General features: G+C 37.1%; 1 protein-coding gene across 1 annotated transcript in view; it reads left to right on the forward strand.

The window, feature by feature from the left end:
• LOC125779251 (uncharacterized) overlaps positions 1-23,370 on the forward strand; it is a 43,940-nt gene extending 20,570 nt beyond the window's left edge. Inside the window, exons 4-5 of the mRNA XM_049459892.1 lie at positions 22,866-23,114; positions 23,189-23,370. Coding sequence (XP_049315849.1) covers positions 22,866-23,114; positions 23,189-23,370 — 431 coding nt within the window. The remainder of the gene's footprint in view (positions 1-22,865; positions 23,115-23,188) is intronic.
• The last annotated feature ends 4,340 nt before the right edge of the window (positions 23,371-27,710 follow it).

Here is a 27,710-nt window from a genome sequence, read left to right on the forward strand (position 1 = left end):
TGGTAGTGACTTTTCCAAATTCCTTTTTGCGGGTCAAAGTCCAATAAGAAAAAATGGTAATAGGCTGCCTTACATCTGCTGAGAAACTTTTAGCAGGTGCAACCAGAGAACGTAAAGTATAGAGAAGGTGCAGGTTCGATGTCGAACATTTTATAGAATTGGGACGGGGAATTCACCTTACAGCACGATGTGAAATGTTAACATTTTTAACAGTTCTCTCACATACTCAAACAGAGAATTTGAAGAGAAGTAAATATTTATATGTATTTTCGGCATATGACAGTGGTCGGCATTTCATAGCAAAATTTTGCAAACTAACTTCACACGTACGCTTACGCTCTATCGTTCAGTCGTTGTCGAGCCATCAACGAATTAACGTCACGCAAGACTATAACGCAAAACGAAATATGCCCTGCGAGAAATATTTTATGGTTCTAAATGCCTTTGATGCCATGCAATGCCTTTTATGTTCCAAGTCTTTTAAAGATAACAGGGAATATATCCTCAAAAGACAATTTGTTAATTTTCATTATACTATTAAATAATAATTAAAATTGCTTAATTTTAATTCCAATTTCTCACTGGGCTACTTTTTTTCGTGCTCACCAACACAGTGACAGATCCTCTCATGCCGACCACTGGCATATGATGACAAGGCATATGTGCCCAAATGGAGAATATGAATAGACAGAAATATATGTATGCATGCCCATGAGTACACTCCTCAACCTCTCACACAGAGAACATAAAGACATTTTTTATGTTCTCTGTCTCACATGCCGAAGAATATGAAAAGACATAAATACATACATATATGTATGCATGCCCATGATGATACTCCCAAACAGAGAATATTGAAGAATAATAATATCTTTGATATTCCATAGGAAATATGTTCCATTATATATGGAAATATGAATGTATGTAGAACTTTTATTAATTTTTGTTCAAACTATTTTATGTTAATTTTATTTTATTTTATAATTCTCATTTTCATTCATTTTAAATAAATAAAAAATTTACCTAACACCATTATGATATTTTCATGATTCATATTAGCTTTCATCCAAGGAATTCCTTTCATATACAATGTACGAATGTAAGGAATTTCGTTTTGCCGTCGGCATTTCAATTTGTCATGCTTCAATTTTTGCTTTCAAGCAAGAAATCGCTTGTATGTACATATGTGCAATGTATGCCTTTGCGTTTTGCCGTCATATGTGAATATGTCACCAACAAAAAATTGAAGCATTATTCTACGAAAACAACAATCGCCTCAGCATAAGCATCACAAGTCAATATGGCAGCCGAATTGGCGAAGCTGAAATGTAGTAAATTTTACAACAAAAACGATTTCATTCATAAACGCAGGCGCATATGCCACAAGTGACTTCGCTTCATTCATATAAACAGACGCCGTAACATCTCCCCGAGCATGCCTTTGCCTACAAGCGTCTTTTCGCGACGATGGCAAAAGCTAAAAATCATAAATTGAACAACTTTCTGATGCTTCTCGCAAAAATCTGCGTCGATATGTATGCAAGCTCATACAAAAACATACATATTTACGCACGTTTGTAGGCGAAGCTGTGTTATAGCGACAAGGGAAGCGGTGACAATCGGCGGCCATTAGTTTATCTTTTTCGGCACAACTCCGATTTTCTATCATCATACAAGTACTGAACACAATGAGCGCGACAGACTGCAAACGAATATTAGAATACACACGTTCTTAGGAACACAGTTATTGAGCCAGCTGCACAACTACACTGTGTCCATAAGAACGTGTGTATATTAATATTTGACAGATTGCAGTCTGTCGCACTCAATGTGTTCAGCACTTGACTCTTCCATAAAACGCCTGTTTCGGCCATTGGTTGACCGTGAAAACGAAGATGCGAAAGATGCGTGCGACACTTGTTGTTATGAATGTATGTACATATGTATGTGGCTCGTATTTGTGTTCGTAAACATACAGACAAGTGTGCCAAAGAAATAATATACATACATATGTATGTGCCATAGAAATTCTATTGCTACGAATATGGAAATTATAACGAAATAATGCGAATATGCATCTGTATTTCATGAAGGTCATTAATATTTTAGAAGAAATGAAAGGAATGAAATGAAGTGTTTATATGAGCACATTTATGTAAGTTCATTTGGCACATCTTCATTTTATAATAGTCAAAATTAATGCAATTTCTGAAATAATAATTTATTTAAAACAATTTTTTATTTAATTTTATAATATACAATGTTTACCATTTTTCGAAAAACAATGGTTCATATATTGTAATACAAGATAATCACGCATATGTGACAATGGTTCATATAATACAAAATACGCATGCATATGTGACTCAGAGAATGCTTTTTTACATTCTCTGTGTCGCTTTGCATATTTTTCTTCATATCATTTCTCTTTACTCATTCTCGCATGAATTCAGTCGTTTTACATCATAGCGGCCATACACAGGCACACATGTGCGTTCGATCGGTATGTGTAAACATGCGGTTTACTCGTGTATGGGCTTGTTCGCGTACCGATCCATGTTCGCGAAAATGTTTGATTTTTTACGATCGGTGCGCGAGCATGTTTATCGTGTATGGCGTTGTGAGCGCACAAAATCTCATTTCTCTCGTGTCGCCGAGCAGTGAAGATCGCGGACAATTGCAAGTGTTAAGGGGAGAGACTGCTTTAGAGGCATCAAAAAATCGATTTTTTTTTAGGATTTTTTTGGGAGGGAAAGAAATAATTGATTCAAGCGAAATTTCTAGGCTTTATAGTCATATATTCGAACATCTTTCACAAATTTTTTGAATACGAAATCTTTGATATTCTGCCTTTAGGAAGCAATTACCCGATGCATCTCGCATACACATTTATCAGGAACAAAAAATTCAAAGAGATTCATGTTTTTTAATAACTTATCTTCTAGTTAAACTAAGAAAATTCCAAAAAAAAATTTACTTTATTTTGTTTAAAAATATGTTCAAACTTGACTTTTCTTAGTTTTTTTTAGTTTAAATGGAAGATAATTTTATGCCAAAGATAATAAACTTTGCCCAATTCCAACTTTGCCCGCCAATTAAAATAATCGTAAAAATAAAAAACCGAGAAATCGCGCTTTTCGTTTTTTTCCCAAGCGCTCATGTATGTATCTGTTTGACGCTCGGACACTATTTCCCTTCTAGCTTCGACAATATTTAGAGTTCCAATCTATAACTTTGTTTGTTAGATAATTTTTAAAGAGATTTAAGCGATTGTTTGAAGCTTCTAAAGCAGACTCTCCCCTTAATAAAGATTTCGTATCTGAATTTATTGATCTTATAAAAAATTAATTCGCAATTTGGCAAACGAAAAGTGATAAATATAAAAATAATATTGAGAAAAATAAAAGTTGGAATAACTTATTAACGAAATACAAAGAAATAGATAAAAGTGCTACATTAGAAATAAATTCGAAGAAATGTTCCGCTTGCCTGTCGCACATGTTAACTGTGTGAAGAACGAACGCAAAATGGATTTGTGTGTCGTGTATGGGCAAACAAATTCACACAGATCGAACGCACATGTGTGCCCGTCTATGTCCTCTTTCAGTGGTCGGCATGAGAGGATCTGTCACTGTGTTGGTGAGCACGAAAAAAAAGTAGCCCAGTGAGAAATTGGAATTAAAATTAAGCAATTTTAATTATTAATTAATAGTATAATGAAAATTAACAAATTGTCTTTTGAGGATATATTCCCTGTTATCTTTAAAAGACTTGGAACATAAAAGGCATTGCATGGCATCAAAGGCATTTAGAACCATAAAATATTTCTCGCAGGGCATATTTCGTTTTGCGTTATAGTCTTGCGTGACGTTAATTCGTTGATGGCTCGACAACGACTGAACGATAGAGCGTAAGCGTACGTGTGAAGTTAGTTTGCAAAATTTTGCTATGAAATGCCGACCACTGTCATATGCCGAAAATACATATAAATATTTACTTCTCTTCAAATTCTCTGTTTGAGTATGTGAGAGAACTGTTAAAAATGTTAACATTTCACATCGTGCTGTAAGGTGAATTCCCCGTCCCAATTCTATAAAATGTTCGACATCGAACCTGCACCTTCTCTATACTTTACGTTCTCTGCTTCAACTTCCAGTCGATCTCCGTGAAAAGCACCTTCGTAAACAAACGAGTTGTTTATTTTAATTATTGTCAATATTTAAAATTATTGAATTTATTGATTTTATTTCTTTTACACTTTATTTTTCTCCACTTCTCTGTAATATAAGATGAAAAATTGTGGAAATCATTTTTTATAATTTTTTGTTGGACTTTAACAACGAATAACTTTGAATGAGTTGACTCAGTCAAAAAATGTTCTAGACCTTTTTTGGAGATCGGTAAATTTCCTATAAGAATAAGTGTTGATTCTCGCTTACCAATTATTTGTTTGTGTACATTAAAAATCCAAACAAAATAAACGAAATTTCCTGTGTTATTTATATGGGAAATCAAAAATGTCGATGAGGCACCTCTTAATATTAATATTAAGAGCTCAGGTCTTACCAGAATTTGTTTTTAGTCATGTCGGATGAGATTTTCATGGTAACTAAGAAAAATAAAAATAAAAACTATTTTTGGCCCACCTTAATATGTATGCATGCCCATGATGATACTCCCAAACAGAGAATATTGAAGAAAAATAATTTCTTTGATATTCCACAGGAAATATGTATGTAGAACTTATATTTATTATTTTTCAAATTAATAAATAATTAAATTATTTTTTTACCTAATTTTTCACGATTTTGTAAACATTTTTACATATATTTCTGTCATTGAACGAGCTCATTTCTGCTAAATAGCAGCGATAATGCTGAATTCCTTACTACAATTCTAACGGGTGATTTTTTTGAGGTTAGGATTTTCATGCATTAGTATTTGACAGATCACGTGGGATTTCAGACATGGTTGTTTGAATTTGCTAAGGCAAAAAAAAGTTATCAAGCTCTTAAAAAATCACCCTTTATTAGCTCTGTTAGCCATCAAATCGAACATCATACAGAATTCTATTTGCACCTTCTCTATGCTGTATGTTCTCTGGATAAACGAAGTAAGCGAATGCGAATGAGCAACAAGTACATCTCATGTTTAATAGACACAGGCACAGATGTGTCACTTATGCAGCAATGTGTTTATGAAAAAAAATTTTGGTAATCAAAGCCTACAAAAAAGTTTTGCGAAATTGTATGGTTTGGAAAATATTGCGATTCCGACGAAAGGTTCGTTATCGTTAGAAGTTGAAGTTGATAATATAAAAACTGAGCATACATTTCTTGTCGCAGCTGATCATAAAATAAACATCGAAGTTATTGTCGGATATGATTTCATTCAGCGTTTCTAATTAGAGTTTAAGATAATAAGATATTTTTTGAAAAGGAAAAAGTTGGAAGTTATCGTGACTATCATAAACTGAATGCTGTCGCATTAAAAGATCATTTCTCTGTTCCAATCATCGACGAAGTATTAGAGAAGATGCAATCAGCTTAATTATTTACGGTTATGGACCTCGAAAACGAGTCAGAAATATAGAGCATTTGTAACCAGAGAAGGGTTGTTTGAATTTGCTAAGGCACCGTTTGGATTTTGTAATTCGTCAGTAGTGTTCAAACGGTAGGTAAACTATATTTTTCGGGAGATGATAAACGACGGTATTATGGAATTATATGTAGACGATATTGTTGTTTTCGGTCAGATAAGGGACGAATGTCTGAAGTATGTAAAAATGGTTCTGCAGAAGGCGCAAAGTTTCGGGTTTTCACCTAAAAGCGATTATTACGAGGGCTGCTATATATATTTCTGGCCTAATAACGGCACCTGTGACAATCTTATAAACGTCTTTTGAAGCACCGCGATCGTATTTTTTCAGCATTTCTTTACACCAATCCACACGAGCCTTTTTTTGAGCGATTGTCAAATTGTGCGGGATCCAACGAGAACAAACCTTTTTTACGGCCAGGTGATCATGCAATATCGAATGTATGCTTATGGGAGAAATGCATAGGCATGCCTCTATCTGAAGGTATATTACATGACGGTCTTGCATTATCAGTTCCGTACGGCATCGATGTTTTCTGGCACAACGGCTGTTTTTGGACGACCTTCACGGAATTCGTCTTTGAGCGAGCGTCGGCCACGATTGAATTCGTTGTACCAATTTTTCACAGTGCTATAGGATGGTGTTTCATAGCCATACAAAAATTTTAGTTCATCGATGCACTCATGTCGTGATAATCCACGTCGAAAGTTGTGAAAAATGATCGCACGAAAATGTTCACGAGTTAATACCATTTTTTGGCCGAGATGAATTTTTTAATTCCCTGTAAATAAAACAATTCACTATTAAATGACAAAACGTTCTGAGTGATGTTATGCTAAAAAATGTCAAACTTTCCAATGGAAATGTTAGATTGCAGCTGGCAACACTTAGTGTTGCCTAGTCCAGAAATATATATAGCAGCCTACGTATAGTTCTCGATGATAAACCATATGCAGATCACGTCATGAAAAAATGGAGTGTTATATAAGCAAAGGAAGGGTCAAGATCTATTGGTAGTACCGAGAAATAAGGCGAAAGAAATTATACGAAACGTTCACAATTTTGGTCATATGAGCTCGCAGAAGACGATTCATGCGATCCAACAAGATTTTTGGAAATCCGCAATGTATTATCAGCGATAAAGGCGCAGCATTAATAGTAGCATATAAAAATAACAACAGGCGTTCTGAGAGGCTATAGGCAAATCGAACGAGTCAATAGAGTAATTATTTCAATGTTGTCGAAGTTGTCGAAGCTAATGATCCAGCCAAGTGGTACTATTATACAGCACAAAAAGCTATAAACGCGCACGTTCATTCGTCAACAAAATTTAAAAAGAAACTTTGACAAAAAACGAATTCGCAGTACAGAATACCAAAAAAGAGATTTAGTCGGAATAAAAGTAACTTAATTTTCAAATAAAAAGTTATCAAACAAATTGAATGGTCCTTATAGAGTCATAGAAATCAAACATAATGGGAGATATACTGTCGAAAAAGCAGCATATTTTATGGGACTCAGGTACACTAGTGTTGATAATATGAAACTTTGGGTACATTTCGAGATTAATGAAGATTTGACATCTGAGATAGATGCCGAGCAGGATGACCGAATGTAATGTTACCCACACCCTGCATGTTGCTGGAAAGCAGCAACCAACTTCACGTTTCGAGAAGTAACGACAGTTGGCGAAGTAGGTAAACGCAGCGGATGATCTATTTTTCTACTAAACTAAATGCCAATTAATTTTGACTTTTATAAATTATAAACAACATTATATACCTAATAAAACATAATAAACACTTTTTATATATTTACTGTCCACCTCGTTTTAGAGATAGTGATAGAATAAAAAATACCAGCCTTAATAGATTTTGCAGTAGTCAAAAATATAGACAGGTCACTTATGACCGCTGATACATGCACAGACCTATCGTCTGATCATTCTCCTGTGCTAATAAAGTTATACGAAGAGCCTATAAAATTTAAGCCAAAACTTTCTCTAACATCTAAAGTAATTGGTTGAAGTATAGAAAAAAATCAGCACCCACATCAATATTGATTGCAAAATAAATACAGGAAAGTATTAGAGAATTTAATGATGTAAGAACTAATCAGTTGGTTTTAGAAAGCTCACTAATAATGAAATAGAAAAACTTGTAAATGGGAAAAGGCAAGCTAGACGTGAAAGGCAGTTAAGTTGCTCCCCTTTAATGAAAATATGCTGTACGTAAGTTTAAACAAAAAAACGTTAACTTCAGCTGAACCGAAGCTAATATACTCTTCACAGGTGAATTTCTTATATGCTCAGTTTGTATGGAAGCTATATGCTATAGTAATCCGATCTGAACAATTTTTATATTATTATCTTAAGCAGTAATCCATGTCAAATTTCGTGAAGATACCACGTCGAGTGAGGAAGTTTCCCATGCAAGCATTTGATTCCGATTATTCAGTTTGTATGGCAGCTATATGCTATAGTTAACCGATCTGAACAATTTCTTCGGAAATTACACTGTTGCCATAGAAAATAATCTCTGTTTCGTGAATATATCTTGACAAATTCAAAAGTTTTCCATACCAGCACTAGATTCCGATCGTTCAATTTGTATAGCAGCTATATGTTATAGTGGTCCCATATCGGCAGTTCCGACAAATGAGCAGCTTCTTGAAGAGTAAATGACGTTTGCAAAATTTCAAAATGATATCTTAAAAACTGAGGGACTAGTTCGTATGTATACAGACGGATATGTCTAAATCGACTCAGCTCAACATACTGATCATTTATATATAACGGGTGATTTTTTTGAGGTTAGGATTTTCATGCATTAGTATTTGACAGATCACGTGGGATTTCAGATATGGTGTCAAAGAGAAAGATGCTCAGTATGCTTTGACATTTCATCATGAATAGACTTACTAACGAGCAACGCTTGCAAATCATTGAATTTTATTACCAAAATCAGTGTTCGGTTCGAAATGTGAAAATCCGCTTTTTTATCGACAAATTTTGTTCAGCGATGAGGCTCATTTCTGGTTGAATGGCTACGTAAATAAGCAAAATTGCCGCATTTGGGGTGAAGAGCAACCAGAAGCCGTTCAAGAACTGCCCATGCATCCCGAAAAATGCACTGTTTGGTGTGGTTTGTACGCTGGTGGAATCATTGGACCGTATTTTTTCAAAGATGCTGTTGGACGCAACGTTACGGTGAATGGCGATCGCTATCGTTCGATGCTAACAAACTTTTTGTTGCCAAAAATGGAAGAACTGAACTTGGTTGACATGTGGTTTCAACAAGATGGCGCTACATGCCACACAGCTCGCGATTCTATGGCCATTTTGAGGGAAAACTTCGGACAACAATTCATCTCAAGAAATGGACCCGTAAGTTGGCCACCAAGATCATGCGATTTAACGCCTTTAGACTATTTTTTGTGGGGCTACGTCAAGTCTAAAGTCTACAGAAATAAGCCAGCAACTATTCCAGCTTTGGAAGACAACATTTCCGAAGAAATTCGGGCTATTCCGGCCGAAATGCTCGAAAAAGTTGCCCAAAATTGGACTTTCCGAATGGACCACCTAAGACGCAGCCGCGGTCAACATTTAAATGAAATTATCCTCAAAAAGTAAATGTCATGAACCAATCTAACGTTTCAAATAAAGAACCGATGAGATTTTGCAAATTTTATGCGTTTTTTTTTTTTTAAAAGTTATCAAGCTCTTAAAAAATCACCCTTTACTATCTGGCAACTTTTCTCGTGTACAGCTGTGCTTTCGTGCTCTTAGGAACTTAGAAATTTGTTTAATTTATAAAACATTTAAAACTTTGTGGAAATTATCTGAATTAAGTGATCCGTTAAGATAAGTATCACTGTAATATTGTTCTATTAAAGTAATTGAAGTAATTTGTTGGCTAAATTTAATTTATTCCGCCGAGGCATTTTCAATTTGTTTTTGTGCTACATTTTAAATAGTCCAATTGTTAGTGTTAATTTATATTGCTTATTTAAATTTCTTTCTTGTTTTTATTCGTTTCCATCTTTGTCCACAGCTGTTCGCGAGTTTCTTACTTTTCGTGTGTTTACAGTGCGTCTCAAACTGCTCGCTACATTGGTTGTTATCTTTGATAACCAACTATTTTTATTGCACTCATTTGTTATAAATATTTTTGTCATTGCTCTTTTACTTTTATTATTTGACATTTTTTATATTTTTATTTAACTCTTCAATTCCCAGTGTCACCTGTAGGTGACACAAGTTTGATATTTTTTTCTACCACACGGAAATTTAATTTTTAAATTCTACCACTATTGTAGCAAAGTCTATTAATAACACTAATTATTATTTTTTTCTGGCAACACTAGTCAAACGTCATTTGTCAAATTCGTTCATTTGTGTAGCGCGATACTTGAACAGTCTGAGTTTGTGTGATTTCTTGCGATTTAAAGTGAAATAAAAATGCCTAGACCATAAGTATTGATTGTTTTGTTATTACATAAAATAAACAAATATATAAGCTGTAATACAAATATATTTTACAGTAAAAATAACTTATCGTATCATTGCTACAACTTTGGAAATATGCCGTGGCACCTGCAGGTGACACTGGGCAATACGAGTATAATAACTTTACTGTTGTTTGAATTCATAAGTAATAAGAAGAGTATTGTTTACAATAGGGCTTGTTGCTATGCGGTGATGTTGCTTTATAGCTTGTTTACGTATTACAGGTTGACGTTAGATGAAATTGCCGAGGAGTTGGAGGCCGAGGACGACCCAGGCGATATTACTTTATTTCCTCCTGATGATGGTGTGGTAACGGAGAAGACAGTGGGGATGAAAACGAAGCTAATATTCTTCATCTTTCTAGTCGCATGCTTCGATCTCATCTCTGGTAGAGATGAGCGATATTGTGATTTTTCGATATCTGTGATTTCAGTGATTGCTATTTTTAAATCACTGTGATTTTATATTGCTATTGCGATCGCAACTAAGTCGACGTTCAAACGTCGTTGTTGTTGTTGTAGCGGCAGATTCTGCCAATTTGACACTGTTTGGCCGAATAAAAGTCTGGGTCTGTTCCACTTACGTAGACCCGACTGTCGTGGGAACGACGGAAACATTTTGTCGTTATTGGCGACAAATCCTTTTTTGGCTACTGTAACTCGAGTCAAGTTTTTCCGCCTTTCTTTTCACTACATTTTCGCAAATGTTGGAGCGGTTTGGCTACCTGACACTTAGAGCGTATTGCATAGTTCATTTGTATGTTGGTATGATGGTTTCACACATTTCTTAAAAGGAATTACCATTAGTGTGGTTGATAATTTGTTTGTTTCGAATACCCGCTTTTAATATTTTCAAGACCAAATAATTAACGCGAGTTTCCTAATCTTTGGGAAAATGTTAAAAAAACGTAATTTTTTTATTCCATCTTTTTTTCTGAAATTAATTAGTTACAATTCTTGTTTTCATCACAAAAAGCTTTCACATTTGGTTTTAACAATAAGTAAAATTAAAAATTTTATTAAAACAAATTAAAATATTCCATTTTGATTATATTTCATCTACCACTTCAAACATCACATTTCACATCTTTTCCTTGATACATTTCCTGCCATTATAAAAAATTATAAGAACGTTACACTCAAAACTTCAAACCGCTATGACGAAAAGTAGCATATACTATATATACAATACCCTGAAGAAAGTTGTTACTTTTCTGCAATTTGCTATTTGTGATCGTAATTCACAGGTTCGAACTGCTATCGTAAATCACAGGTTCGAACTGCGATCGCAATTCACAGGTTAGAACTGCGATCACAGTTTCGAACTGCGATCACAGTTTCGAATTGCGATCGCAATTCACAGGTTCGAACTGCGATCACAGTTTCGAACTGCGATCGCAATCGCAGTTCATAGAAGCGAACTGCTATTTATAAAAAGTGATCGCAGTTGCGATTTGCGATTTTTCAATCACAGTGAAAAAATCACCGGTAGTGAAATATCGCTCATCACTAATCTCTGGAGACAATTGTTTAGATAATCTGGAAGAAGACGGGGAAGAAGTCGAAGTACCCGCACCGAAAAAAAAGGAAAAAAGAAAATACTATAAAGAAATGGTACAGCAATGTCAGCAATACTTCTTTTATTACTTGCGATAAAGGAGACTGTGATGAAGAAGTTTTCTTGAACTCTCAGAAGGAGATGTCTGCCGTCGAATGTTTTGAATTGCTCTATAGCGACGACATAGTAAAGTTCATAACTGATATGAGCAATTTGTATTCTTTGCAGAGAAATCACACTCTAAATGTAACTAGTGATGAAATTAGAGTTTACATTGCAATACTGCTACTTACGGCATATTTGACGCCAAAGTACATGCAAATGTTCTGGGAAGTAAAAAGTGACATGCACAATGAACTAGTGGCATCTAGTATAAGGCGAAATAGATTTTTTTAAATTCAGCAGTACCTTCATCTTTCAGATAGTATATTCTTGCCACCCAACGACAAATTCGCTAAAGTTCGACAATATTTCACGAAACTAACAGCCCTATTCTCATGCCCTCACAAAAGTCACCAACCTCACTACAGTGATGTTTCTCACTGTAGTGAGGGTAAACTTATTCTGGCGAAAATTCAAAAGCTCAAATGCTCACTATTATCACAAATATTTGTGACGTGTGAAAGCAGCCATCATAATATTTTTTTTTTATTTTAAATCAATGTTTTACATTTTTTAAAAAATATTTGAGCATGGAGGAACTGTTCTTTGTAGTTATATGCAGTAGTCGAATATATCTTTTGATCTACGTTTCCTGGCGTGTTTGTATTTTTACGGGCATGGCTCTTACCAAAAATGCGTTGGTAATAGTTATATGCTCTCTATGAGCCAATCATCTGTAAAAATAAATATATACATATGTATATGTAAATTACTTACTGTCACTGTACATTTTACTTCTTCTAAGAATGAATAAAAAGACATCTACATACATATGCTTAAATAATTCATTTTATTTTATTTGATTTTTTTATTTTTTTACATTTTTATTATTACTTATTTAATTATTATATATATAAAATTATTGTATATATATTAGGGTGATTCAAAAAAAAAAATTTTTGTTTTTTTTTATTGGTACTCGGAAAAATGGGTTCCTAGACACCTCTAAGAAATCCTCTCCAAATATGAGTTTTTAATTGTAACGGGAAGGTCCTCCGCCTAACGGTTTTCTATTTTTTCTTATTATCAGATAGAAAAATTTATATCTCGCTTCCAACTACTTAAAAAAATATCTTGTTAATTAGGTTTTGTAGGAAATTGAATGCTCTAAAATATGGTCTCTTAAGATTTTTTCGTAAACCCAACCGTTTAAAAGATATTAACAGTTGAACTTTGATTATTTTTGGTAAAATTTTTTATTTCTTATTAATTTTATAACTCAACTAGCTGACCCGGCAAACTTCGTTCTGCTCAAAATAGATTTTTTTTTCATTTCAAAAATTACACCGGTATTGGTTTTAATAGAATATGAACGATTTTTCCTAATTTCATTGTGTATACTTTAACAAAATTTTTACAAATCTTTCTTTTGTAAACATTGAACGGGCAGGTTTTCGATATGATCCAAACATTCAAAATATCGCATCTGTTCAAATCGGTCAGATGTCAGTAGTTTGTCAATATTGCAATGCAGTCAAATTTAAAAATGAACCGCCAGGGTTATGTTGCGCCGGGGGAAAGACGATGCATTCCATGTATAATACCGAGGCATCTCCGAGTAAAGCAATGTTCTCGCGAACGGATCACTGGCGCAAGCTGCAAAGAAACTTGTTAAAGTGGTTGCTGGTGGTATTTGCGTTCGCTGTACTATTTTCTCTGCGTTGAAATAAACTCGCTGGCCATTCTCCAAATGAGCTGACAGATGCACAACAGTAGGATGGCGTTCATGAATTGCAAATGAAAATATTCTCCAGATTGCTTCATTGCAGTTCACATATCTGCCCATTTGAAATTTGCTAATTTCATCTCGTTCAACGCCAATAACCGCCATATCGCTTCCTTTCGTGACATATTTGCAAACATACTTAATTGATTTTATTGAACTGCAATACTCAACATTTATATGTGTTTTGAATGCCTTAGACAAAATTGGCGAATATGGAACGATCCATGTGTTATCAACCACGAAATTCTTTCCTTTCAATTGAGTGATGAATTTTCTGCCATTGTCAGCGGGTGAGCGACGCCGATAGAGAGGGTATCCGTCGTTTCCAGTTTGAGTTTCCGAAATAAAAGCACGGGGACAGCGTTTTTTGCATTTACTGTCCGACATACAAACCGAAGATGGATCGTGTTCTCCGCATGGCCCATGAACCATATTGGCCATCACCACTTCGTGCAACTCTGGATCTATTTCAACATCAGGAATTTCGGCGGAAATGATGTCATCAATTTGGTCAGGTGTAATTTTCTCCACCATCCAAAGAAGAATGTGTGCGTGGGGCAAACCTCTCTTCTGCCACTCCAATGAGTACATTCAGCATCGAACAGTGCCATATACACGTTGTTTCGTAATAAAGTCCATCAAACATCTGAGTTTTTGTTTAAACACGCGTGCTGTAACATCGTGGCGATCGCTTGGTGATTGACCGGGATGCAATAGATTCGTAATGTCTGGCCATTTTGGATTGCAAGTTAATGTAACAAACAAATCCGGCCGTCCATAATTGCGCACGTAAGTCATCGCACCCTGGGAGTACTCATGCATGTGTCTAGGACTGCCAATGTATGTCGATGGCAAAATATAGAGTCGATCAATATCTGTAATATCCGCATCACCATTCATTGCATCTCTTAAGTGAATATACTCTTCAGATCGCAACTTCGACTGATTGTATTGCATGTAATTAAGTCGTTCTGTCTCAACTTTAACATACATGTCAACTGCATACTGTTGAAATAACCGTCCATATCTCAGTAAATGGTTGTCATAGTTTTGGCGAATCATCATTCGATATGCGTAAAACTTCATTGAACTGACTTTTTTATTTGTCTCGACACCTAAAAGCTTAAATTACCTATATGAAGTAGCAAACAAAAATTTTTTTTTACTAACCATTCACCGGATTTATCATCTTATATCCTAAGTGATATCCGTCTTCTCTACGGCAGAACATGAGCGGATATTGCATTGCGTCGTAAGACCGATGTGTCTCACTTATCCGTTTTAGTGCGTTTTGATTTCTATGTTTGATAACAATATCACGCGACTGCAAATTTTCTCCAACAACAACAACTGATATTTCGCTAACTGTAGGTGCATTATATTGTCTTTCACGTGACCCTGTTGGTCTTTTGTCCGCTTGTATGATTATACTATGATCATCTGTTGGCATACGTTCCAACGAAATCGTAAACAGTTTAATGAGGCCATTGTGTTCGTGTAACATTTGCTGCAATTGTTCGATTATTTCTCTTTTTGTTGTATTGAAGATAGCACAACGCCGATTTACTTCATCATGTGAATCTCCCAGAATGTAAATTTGGAGATATTTGTGTTCTTCATCTGGATGCGGCAACAGCGATCCAGCGAGATGAAACATTTGCCCATGAACGTGTATAATTGGAGGAAAGCTCTGTAGTTCTGTCGAATATTGTTTGGCAAAAATACCTTAAACGTTGGATTGTAGTTTTGTTCATTTACAATTTGCTTTAAGAAATGGCTCGAGTGAGGAGATTCACCTGGAACAATGGCTGTGGTGGTGGAAGCAATTCTGGCAACGGTTCATTTTTAAATTTGACTGCATTGCAATATTGACAAACTACTGACATCTGACCGATTTGAACAGATGCGCTATATTGAATGTTTGGATCATATTGAAAACCTGCCCGTACAAAGTTCACAAAAGAAAGATGTTGCCGCTGTTGTCGTCGAATAATCGCATGTTGTGATCTTACTTCATCACTTTGACGAGCACGAACTTCCTTTCTTCTCGATCGTTGTTGCTGATTGTGAACTTCCCTTCTTCTCAATCGTTCTTGCTGATTGTATGTTTGGTTGACATCTTCTAACTGGTGCGTGCTACTCTCCAGCAGTCTATTTCGTAGTGATACCCTCTCAATAACACTTTCCCTTTGACGTGCTCTGCTATTTCGTGTTCTCCTTGCGGCCTGGGAACTCCGAGAAGTCTTACCATACGTACTGATTCTTGACATCGTAACAAATATCTAATTGGAAATGATCATTCATTTGCATAAAGTTAATATAAGGTTTTACGGACCAATAACTTACCTTTGGAAACTCCAAAAATGAATGAATTAAACTAAGGAAACAGATCAATTGAATGATAAATTCCAATGTACATAAATCGGTATTCGCCAACACGCTAAATCACTTTCACTAAATAACTCACTTTTTAAAACAAAATATATCAATATATCAGTAAAGCAAGGCGCATTTTTATTGCCCTCTAAATTTTGCGTGTTCGATTGCAAAGCAAAATGACGTTTAATTTAATTTGTGTTTGTTTCATAAAACTGCCATTTCCATAAACCAAAAATAGCACGTAACACAACCAAAATTACCATATAACCGCTGCAGCAAGAACAACCAAAATGTCGTGCTAGGTGGATAATGAGATAAATATATGGTGGATTAACAACCAAACTAATTAAAGATTGTAAGGGAGGTAGCACGTCCCCTTTTTCGATAACGCCAAGCTTTATGGGTGAGAATGGTGTTGTTTCCTATAGCTCTATACCAATTTTCATGTTCCTACCTTAAACACTTTTGCAGATATTCACCTTGAAAAGTTCAGTTTGTATGGGAGGTGCCACGCCCCCTTTTCCGATTACCCCTTCTTTTATGTGTAAGAAAGCTTTTGATACCATATAGGTCTATACCAATTTTCAGGTCCCTACCTTGAACCCTTCTTCCCTTCACAGATATTCTGCTTAAAAAATTTAGTTTGTATGGGAGGTACCACGCCCCCTTATTCGATAGCCCCCGGTTTTATAGGTGAGAGTGGTGTTGTTATCCTGTAGCTCTGTACCAATTTTCATGTTCCTACCTTAAACACTTTTGAAGATATTCGACTTGGAAAATTCAATTTGTATGGGAGGTGCCACGCCCCCTTAATATTTTATTCTGATTTTAAGACATGACCTGCGCGTGGTAATAACAAACAAATCCCCCAAAGGAAGTATTTCATTTGGTTCAGCCGTTTTCGAGTTTTAGCGTTACAACTATACACCATTTCATTTTTATATATGTACTAGCTGTTACCCTGTGCACTTCGCTACACCTAAATCGATTAAAACTCTTAAGGGTTTTTACTTTGTGTTTTATTTATTGTTGTAAAACTGTTACTTATTTATAAAACATATTGGTATACAACATTTTTGGTTTGTCCACCTGGCGCGTAAATGAATAAGCACCTTGGTGTTCCTACTCTCGAGCATGCGACGAACAATTGGCCGTGGGAGAAGCACGGTTCTTCCAAATTGACGTCGCACACTTGAAACGTTTGCCCGTACGATTTGTTGATATTCATCGCAAAGGCAAGACGTACTGGGAACTGCAAGCGCTAAATTCAAACGGCATGTCCGTTGGAATCATGGGAATGCGTGGTAAGAGTACAACTTCACCTGCTCCTTGCCATTTAGTATTGTTGCTTCATCCAAATTTGGCACATTTTTTTGACTGAAAGTCTTGTGCCATTACACAAAGTCGGTGGCTTCAGATTTCGTAGAAGTATAATGGGTGAACCGACTTTCAGGACCAAACGATGCGGTGGCAGACCGGGGGGATCCAAAGAATTCAGTTGGATAATTGACTACTTCATCTTGATTCAAAACGCTATTCAATCGATGTATATGTTGTAGCTTCTCCTGGCAGTTTTTCTTGAATGGCAAAATTGATTTCGTTGACGTGTACAACAATATTCGGAAATACACTTTCAATCAATTCTTCTTTCGATTGTAAAAGTGTACCTAAGTTGTTCGGCAATGTGATCAAATTGGTATCATCGATTGGTATTTTGCCTTCGCCAATGTCCAACAACTGCTTCGAAAACGCCGCTACGGATCGATCATTTTGCAATTGGACTCGCATGTTGATGGCAAGAGTCAGCCTTTGAACATGTCTCCACAAAACTGACGATTTTAAACATGCGTTTATTTCGTCGGCAGGAGTTGATCGAGGAATGACTGGCAAAGTTTGCCGAAAATCGCCGGATAATAAGACTAATGCTCCACCAAAAAGTTGTTGCTTTTGTCGTAAATCTTGCATTGTTCTATTGAATGCTTGTAATGACTTTTTGTTAGCCATTGGGCACTCATCCCATAGAACTATTCCAGCTCCTCGCAAAACTTTTGCCATTGCTGAATTCCTCGATATGTTGCACGTTGGTGTTTCAACGACTTGGATGTTCAACGGTAATTTCAATGCAGAATGTGCTGTTCGGCCGCCATCAAGTAGAGTAGCAGCGATGCCTGACGAAGCAATTGCCAGCGCAATTTTCTGCTGTGACCGTATAGTTGCAAGAATCAAAGAGATCAGAAACGTTTTCCCTGTACCACCGGGCGCATCCGGAAAGTAGAATCCACCGGCGTTATTGTCAACCGCTCGTGTAATCTTATCATAAGCATTTTTCTGCTGAATATTCAATTTGGTAATGATAGCTTGTATGAAAGCACGCAATTCATTGCAATCGTATTGTTGTTCACGTTGAAGCTCATGGTCAAGCATATCCATCACTGAACGATTGGGTGCAGTTATGCCAAGTTGCGCTAATGCCTTATTCGCAATTGTAAGGCATAGATCTTCAACCAATATCAAAGCATCATTATACATTTGTAATGTATGTATATAGCAAGTCTGCTCGATTACGCGCCATAATTAATGAGTCCTCGGTCATGCAGGCTTTGTACTTATTCCACAGTTCTTGCGGATTTGACGGAAGGCATGTAGATATTATTATGGCGAATAGTACGCGTATTTGTTTTGGATGAGATGTGAGTGATGCGTCATGAAGTGCGGTGTCCCAATGCATATCATCTTCTAACAAATGCAATCGCTGACATGCTTCACGATACGTCGCACACAACTGACCGTTAACAGTTTTCAAATCATCAAATGATCTTGTTGTACATTGTCTGCAGTGAAATAAACGCGTTGACCATTTTCGAGATGAACTGCCAAATGAAGAACAACGGGATGCCGGTCGTGTATTGGGAACGATAAAATGCGCCATACCGCTTCATTGCTGCTTATATAACGGCCCATTTGGTATTGCTGAATTTCATCTATTCTCTGATAACCACTCCGAAAACTGCTATATCACTGCCTTTATTTACGTATTCGCAGATGTATTTGATCGATTTGACAGAGTTGAAATATTCTACATTGATGTGCATCAACGTCTTGATTCCGAACTTTTATGACCGTTGAATTACCGCCATCTTCAGCGGATCGACGCCGATATAATGGATATCCGTCATTTCCAGTGATTGTATCATCAACTAAAGCTCTAGGATAGCGCTTTGAACACTTATTGTCAATCATGCATGGTGACGTTGGATTAATAGCGCCGCAAGGGCCGTGGATCATGTTTTTTGTTACAACGTTGAACAATTGTTCATCTGGAATTTTCGCTGAGATGACTTTATCAATCTGATCTAGTCGTATTTTTTCGAACTAACCAAATCAAGATGTGTGCATGCGGTAATCCTCTTTTCTGCCATTTGATCGAGTACATCCAGCATCGAACTTCTCCAAAAACACGAAGTTTCACAATTAAATCCATCATTGCTTTTTGCTTTTTCCTGAATACACGTGCTGTTAAGTCGTGACGATCAGTTGTTGATTGACCGGGGAACAAATGGCATTTGATGTCCTTCCACTTGGGATTGCACGTGAACGTTATGAACAGATCCGGACTGCCGTAATGGCGCACATACGACATCGGATCTTGCGTATACTCGTGCATATGGCGCGGACTGCCGATGTATGTGGCTGGCAATATTGCCAGACGTCCAATGCTATTCACATTTGCATCATTCATCACGGCATCTCTCAAATGGATGTACTCTTCAGAACGCAATTTCGCTTGGTTGAATCGAATAAAGTGGACACGTTCGGTCTCGATCTTCGCATACATATCAACTAAATACTGATGGAAAAGCTTGCGACATTTCAGGATGCAGTTGTCTTCTTGCACTGAGTTTTTTTGGTGTTTCTTTGGCTATAAATGAACAATACACAAAATATTGAATCGTAAGTAACATTTCTTCGATTTATCAATCGCATATTGATGTGATAGCCGTCATCACCTCTCCAGAATAATATCGGATACTGTAATGCATTATAACTACGTTGTAGCTCGGAAACACGCTGAAGTTGTTCGTTTCTACGGTGCAGTACAATATCTCGCGATTCAAACTGTTCGCCAACAATGACGATTACCAACTCATCGATTGTTGGTGCGTTGAATCGTCTGGCATGCTGCCCCATCGGCATTTTGTCTGCTCTGATGACGATTCGATGGTTATCAGACGGCATGCGGTCCAATGCGATTTTGAACAATCGAATCAATTCAGGAAAAAACGATCAACATGCGATGTCAGTGTTTTTTTTTTTATTAATTGTAAACATCTGCCAGTTGTTTCTGTTTATTAGTAAAAGGCATTTGACAGGACTGCCAATCTATCGGCAAAACATTATTTCAGGAGAATTTGTATAGGCGGCATGTATCATTTTTTTTTTTTGCAAAACGAGCAATGATACACCCATTAAATTTCTTATGTGCACCCTCCAAACGGACCCCAATCACCCCTGGAAATTTCATTGAAATCGGGCAAGCCGTCTAGGAGGAGTATGCGAACAGGAAGTTTTGCCACTTAATTTTATATATATAGATAGAAGATATAGATGAAAAAAAATTATTATGAACAGGTTTTTGGAGAGGATTTCTTAGAGGTGTCTAGGAACCTATTTTTCACAGAACCAAACAAAAAAAAAATTTTTTTTTTGATCCACCCTAATATGCATTGATGTTTGACGATGAATATCTCGTAAACGCTTAACTTAATCGAAAAATCATAGTTTACCATTTTTATAGAGCAGTAAATTTCCTACAAAAGTATGTGTTTCATCATTCATAATATTTTTTTTTCAATGAGTTATAAAATTAATAAGAAATAAGGAATTTTTCCAAAAATAGTCAAATTTCAACCGTTAATATCTTTTAAACGGTTGGGTTTAAAATCAAATAAAAATCATAAGAGACCATATTTTAGAGCATTCAATATCCTACAAAACCTAATTAACAAGATATTTTTTTAAGTAGTTGGAAGCGAGATATAAATTTTTCTATCTGATAATAAGAAAAAATAGAAAACTGTTAGGCGGAGGACCTTCCCGTTACAATTAAAAACTCATATTTGGAGAGGATTTCTTAGAGGTGTCTAGGAACCCATTTTTCCGAGTACCAATAAAAAAAACAAAATTTTTTTTTTTTGAATCACCCTAATATATATATATATAGTTAAAATTTGCAAAATTACTTACATATGCTGATTATCCATTTGTGTGTCCATTTTTGTTTGCTTATGTTTATTAAAAAGCTGTTTGACAGAAAAAAGCTTTTTACCTCACGTGGTGACTTTTTAAGCCTTTTTAAGCTTTTTTCTTATGAGGTTTGAGCAAGAATAGCCTCACAAATTATGCCTCACAAGAAATCTCTCATATATTTCCTTTCAATTCAGTTGAGAGGTTTTTTCAGAATAGGGCTGTAAACGTATATTTTACTGCCATTTCCATAGACGAAACTATAGTACCATACTTCGGAAGGCATGCAACATATACACGGAAAACCAATAAAATTTGGTTACAAGCTCTGGTCAGCAGCTACACGACATGGATATTTGGTCAATTGTGAGCCTTATCAGGGCCCTGGCCTGAAAATGCAGTCTGAGTTAGGCCTAGGAGCTGCTATTATTTTAGAGCTCTATTCAAGATTACCAATTGAGTTAGGACCTTACAACTTATATCTTGATAATTTTTTACTGCATTACCGTTGCTAAAGTATTTCCGAGAGCACAATGTTTGGAGCACAGGTACTGTTCGGGAAAATCGACTGGAGAATTACAATTTGCCAAACTCAAAGGATATGAAAAAAGAGCCAAGAGGTAAGCTATGTCATAAAGCATCGGAAGAGGTTATTGCAGCTAAATAGCATGATAATAGTATCGTCACCATGGCATCCAACTGCCATGGATTAGATCCCATCACAAAAGTGGATCGAATTGGATTTGTGCACAAAAAGCGGGCTAAAATTCAAGTTGATTCCCCAGCCATTATCAATATGTACAATAAGTACATGGGTGGAATAGACCGTTTTGACGAAAACGTTCACTCCATGAGAGTAGCCCTTCGCGGCAAAAAGTGGTGGTTCCCGCTCTTTGCTTTTGGCTTAGATGCAAGTTGCCAAAATGCATGGCTAATCAAAAGAAATTCAGATAACAACTGAACCTACTGCGATTTCCGTCGAAATTTACCTGCAAAAATATGGCAAATCTCCCACCCGCAATTCTGTTTGTAGTGTTCCTGTGCAGAAGAGAGTGCCTATCGAGGTGAGGAGTGCAAGAAGTGCAGATGATCACTCGCAAATCGACTGTTCTCAACGAAGATGCGGATTTTGTCACCAACGCACTAGAAAAATGTGTGCCAAGTGTATTATTGGTTTGCATGTAAAATGCTGTTACAACTTTCATAATACTTAAACAAGTGTTAATTTTTTTGTAATAAGTACATAAATAAAGATTACCTTTCATAATAAAACTGAAGCCTTATTCCTACCGAAAGAAAAAACGCCTGCCTTTTGGAGTTTTCATTGCTCAATGCCCAGTGTCACCTGTACACCCCCATAAAAAAAGGAGTAGGTTACATATTTTTTATATTTTTTTTGTCGTATCCAAATGTATCCAAACTGTTTTATATAGAGATAATATTTTTTTTGCTAACTTGGACATGGGAATTGAAGAGTTAATATTGTTTTTAGTTCATTATCACTTGTAACTTTCCGAACTGCTCTGTGAAAGGCGAGTCGGAACGCTTTGTTTCTTGCTGGCTTCGTGATGGGCTTGCCCATCTTAAATGTGCTGGACTGACAGGTAGGATATTGGATTCTATTCTTGACAGTAACGGATTGCGCTGGTTTTGCTTAAAATGAAGACCAACTGAAATTGTATTGTTTTAAGTTTTTAAGCAGGCGCGAAATGGTTTCAAGGAGATTGGTAGTGAACTTGAAACACTTACTGAAATATTTAGGCATTCTGAAACTCTGTTTCAATCGTTTCAATGCCTAAATGTGCTAGAAGAGAATCCAAAACCTTCATCTAAACGTAAACGTCCGTCTGATGAAGACCTCATTAATCTTTCATCCCTTTGTCCTCAAGGAGAGAAGGTTCCGTCTGCTCAGGACACAGAGAAAACTGTTACTGAACACGGTAAGAGGAAAACTTTTCAAGATCCGCCTTCAAATACCTCTAAGTCAGCTTATAAAAACTTAGTTGTAATATAGATATAGACATCCGTAAATTTAATTTCAAATACAACAGGGATATTTCGTCGTTTACGATCGACTTATCCGCTGACAATTTTCAATTGATACTTGACTACTCATTCTGGCCATCTCGGGTGTTTGTGCGCGAATTCGAGCTCAAACGTGATAAGCCTCCTGTAAAATGCCAAGAAATCCCGTGAATACAAAAAACTAATTATCAATAATTCGCTGGTTATTTATTATCAAAATGTTAGAGGTCTTAATACAAAACTTACTGATTTGTATTTAAATAGCATTCATTCTAAGTTTAAAATCATTGCTTTCAGAGAAGCTTGGCTAAAGCCTCACATTTTTGATAATGAAATATTCAACAGCGAATTCGAAATCTCTATATATGACCGGCTGAACAGAAAAGGAGGTGGTGTCTTGTTTGCTGTTCATTCTTCAATTTAAGTGCATTCGAATTTGCGCTAATAGTGGCCATATCTACTTAGCTTAATCTTACACAGCGCCTCACTCGGATATATCTGTATATATGCAGCATGCTTCATTAATAAATAATGTTTTCTCAATGGATAATAATACTGATTCTATGATTGTTTTGAGAGATTTCAATTTACCGTGCGTATCATGGAAATCTATTGATGATTACACCATTCCTATTAGTACTCGCTTATGTTTTAACGAGTTCTTAAATGAAATGTCGGAGTTGGGTTTTAACCAAATTAATTTAATTTCAAACGAGTTTGGTAAGTTCTTAGGTCTAGTTTATGTTGATAACACTTCATTGTTCTCCGTTGTCCGATCTGATCCTTTGGTTCGGCCAGAGGACCCGTAAAATCCTGCTTTGAAAATTGACATCGAAATCGTAGCCAACTTCGCTTATAATAATACACAAGATTTTTGTTTTCGGTTCAACTTCGCGAAAGCTAATTTTAAGAAGATTAGTTACGAACTTTCAGTGGCAAAATTGAATTTAGTGCTTCCCACTTTAATGAAACTATTTTAAACTTATTTGAAAAATATAAGAATTATGGAAATTAAAAAAATTTCGTGCTTTTAAACTATTTAAAAAAACCTGGTTTCGTTGCTGACTATTCAAAATATTCTAAATTGCGTCGACAATTTGCTGAACTTAACAAAATATGTTATTATAATTATATAAATAAAGTAAAAAATAATATTATACGTAATCCAAAATTGTTCTATGGTTTCGTCAACTCCAGACGCAGGATTTCTAACTTTCCCGCCACGTAAAAAAATGAAAAGGAAAAAACAGCCTCGGATGAGAGACCCCCTTTTGATGACGACCATGGCAAACGAAATAAGGACTACGAATTGAGGGCATGCACCTGGAATATCCGGTCCCTTAATTGCGAAGGTGCCGCTGACCAGCTGGTTGATGTCCTCGTGAAAATAAAGGCTGACATCACCGCCGTCCAAGAAATGCGATGGACGGGACAAGGACAGAGACGAGTTGGTCCTTGTGACATTTACTAGAGTGGCCATATAAAGAAGAGGGTATCTTTGGCACTACGGTCGGTAAATTCAGCCTCCACGAGGAAACATCCCCAAATGGGTTGAGGCTGATCGACTTCGCCGGGGCCCGAAATATCTGTAGTACTAGATTCCAGCATAAGAAGATACATAAAGCTACCTGGCTGTGTCCGGATCGAAAAACCACCAACCAGATCGATCATGTTGTGATAGACGGAAGACACGTCTCCAGTGTTTTAGATGTGCGTGCGCTCCGAGGTCCTAACATCGACTCGGACCATTATATTGTTGCAGCCAAAATTCGCACCCGCCTCTGTGCAGCAAAAAATGCACGCCAACAAACGTCTGCAATCACAACAGACAGCCGAACGATTTTCTACTCGGCTTCCACTCCTGCTCTCTGAGAGCACTCGTCAGCAACTCGATATAAGGGAACTGTTGGACGGCATTTCAAACTCCTTACGTACAGCTGCAACCGAAACCATTGGTTTTTGGAAAAGGCAAAAGAACAACTGGCACGACGAGGAGTGCCGTGTCGCAACGGAGAGAAAACAAGCTGCCTACCTCCCAACGTTACGATCGACCACAACACGTGCGGGATGGGATAGATACCGAGAGTTGAAGAGGGAAGCGAGACGCATTTGTAGACAGAAAAAGAAAGAGGCCGAAATGCGTGAGTACGAAGAGCTTGATAAGCTGGCCGACAGGGGTAATGATCGAAAATTCTACGAAAAGATGCGGCGGCTTACATAAGGTTTCAAGACCGGAGCACCCAAGGTGATTTAGCCACCGATGCCCAGAGCATACTTAAATTATGAAGGGAACAATTCTCCAGCCTGCTGAATGGCGGTGAACATACAACGCTAGGAGAAGGCGAACCCGGTTTCCCAATCGATGACGATGGAGCAGCCGTTCTATTGCCCGACAATGAAGAAGTTCGAATAGCAATTGCCCGCCTGAAAAACAACAAAGCGGCGGGGGCCGATGGATTGCCAGCCGAGCTATTCAAACACGGCGGCGAAGAACTGATAAGGAGCATGCATCAGCTTCTTTGTAAAATATGGTCGGATGAAAGTATGCCCAACGATTGGAATTAAAGTGTGCTTTGCCCAATCCACAATAAGGGACATCCCACAATCCTCGCCAACAATCGTGGGATAAGCCTCCTCAATCTCGCTTATAAGGTTCTATCGAGCGTATTGAGTGAAAGATGAAAGCCCTCCAATCCAAACTGATTGAACCTTATCAATGTCGCTTCAGGCCTGGAAAGTTAACTACTGACCAGATATTCACCATGCGCCAAATCTTGGAAAAGACCCGTGAAAGGAGAATCGACACTCACCACCTCTTCGTCGATTTCAAAGCTGCTTTCGACAGCACGAAAAGGAGCCGCCTTTATGCCGCGATGTCTGAATTTGGTATCCCCGCAAAACTAATACGGCTGTGGAAACTGACGTTGAGCAACACGAAAAGCTCCGTCAGGGTCGGGAAGGACCTTTCCGAGGTTTCAGACAAGGCGAGTCCCTATCGTGCGACTTCTTCAATCTGCTGCTGGAGAAAATTATTCGAGCTGCAGAACTGAACCGAGCAGGTACAATCTTTTATAAGAGTGTACAGCTGCTGGCGTATGCCGATGATATTGATATCATCGGTCTCAACACCCGCGCCGTTAGTTCTGCTTTCTCCAGACTGAACAAGGAAGCAACGCAAATGGGTCTGGCAGTGAACGAGGGGATGACGAAATATCTCCTGTCATCAAACAAACAGTCGTCGCACTCGCAACTTGGCTCCCACGTCACTGTTGACAATCATAACTTTAAATTTGTAGAATAGACGAAATTACTATTTAGGAAACAGCATTAACACCACCAACAAAGTCAGCCTGGAAATCCAACGCAGGATTACTCTCGCCAACAGGTGCTACTTCGGACTGAGTAGGCAATTGAAAAATAAAGTCCTCTCTCGACGAACAAAAACCAAACTCTATAAGTCACTCATAATTCCCGTCCTGCTATATGGTGCAGAGGCTTGGACGATGACAACAACCGATGAGTCGACGTTGCGAGTTTTTGAGAGAAAAGTTCTGCGAAAGATTTATGGTCCTTTGCGCGTTGGTCACGGCGAATATCGCATTCAATGGAACGATGAGCTATACGAGATATACGACGACATTGACATAGTTCAGCGAATTAAAAGACAGCGGTTACGCTGTCTAGGTCATGTTGTCCGGATGGATGAAAACACTCCAGCTCTGAAAGTATTCGACGCAGCACCCGCCGCAGGAAGCAGAGGAAGAGGAAGACCTCCACTCCGTTGGAAGGACCAAGTGGAGAAGGACCTGGCTTCGCTTGGAATATCCAATTGGCGCCACGTAGCGAAGAGAAGAAACGACTGGCGCGCTGTTGTTGACTCGGCTATAATCGCGTAAGCGGTGTCTACACCAGTAAAGAAGAAGAAGAAGTATGTTTACTTATTACTAGTTGATAGTTTGTTTACAGATTATATTATTTGTTTAGGTTCGTTTAGATACAAACATACTAGTTAGTATAAATAGAAGTAAGAACCATGTAATAAGTCAGTTTTAAGAGTATAAATAGAGAGTACACATTTCGGTAAAGCTCAAAATATATTCTTTTGACTCATTTTTACTTCTGGTAAAAATTAACTGGGGGCTCAACCGGGATGGCAAATTTATTTGCTATCCAAAAAGACAGATTTTTCCGAAAGGAGTAAATCAGGAAAATTCTACAGGAAGTAGGACTTCCAGAACTAAATGCCTGAAAAAAGTGCAGAAAAAATTTGCAATGAATATAGGTAAAAGTTCTGTAACAGCGGACAATACTTCCACAATGAATCACAAGCAGATCGCGAAGAAACGGACAGCGACGAATTCAGCAAGGTTCACAACAGACCCTGGAACAGTGGACAGCGACAATTCCTGAAAAAGTGGAACAATGTAAAAAAGTATAGGTCCTGAAATAATGGATAACACTTTCACCAAGATTTGCAATAGACCCTGAAAAAGCGGACAACGTTGAATCCT

This window comes from Bactrocera dorsalis, chromosome 6 (genome assembly GCF_023373825.1).
Source record: "Bactrocera dorsalis isolate Fly_Bdor chromosome 6, ASM2337382v1, whole genome shotgun sequence".
Taxonomy (NCBI): Eukaryota; Metazoa; Arthropoda; class Insecta; order Diptera; family Tephritidae; genus Bactrocera; species Bactrocera dorsalis.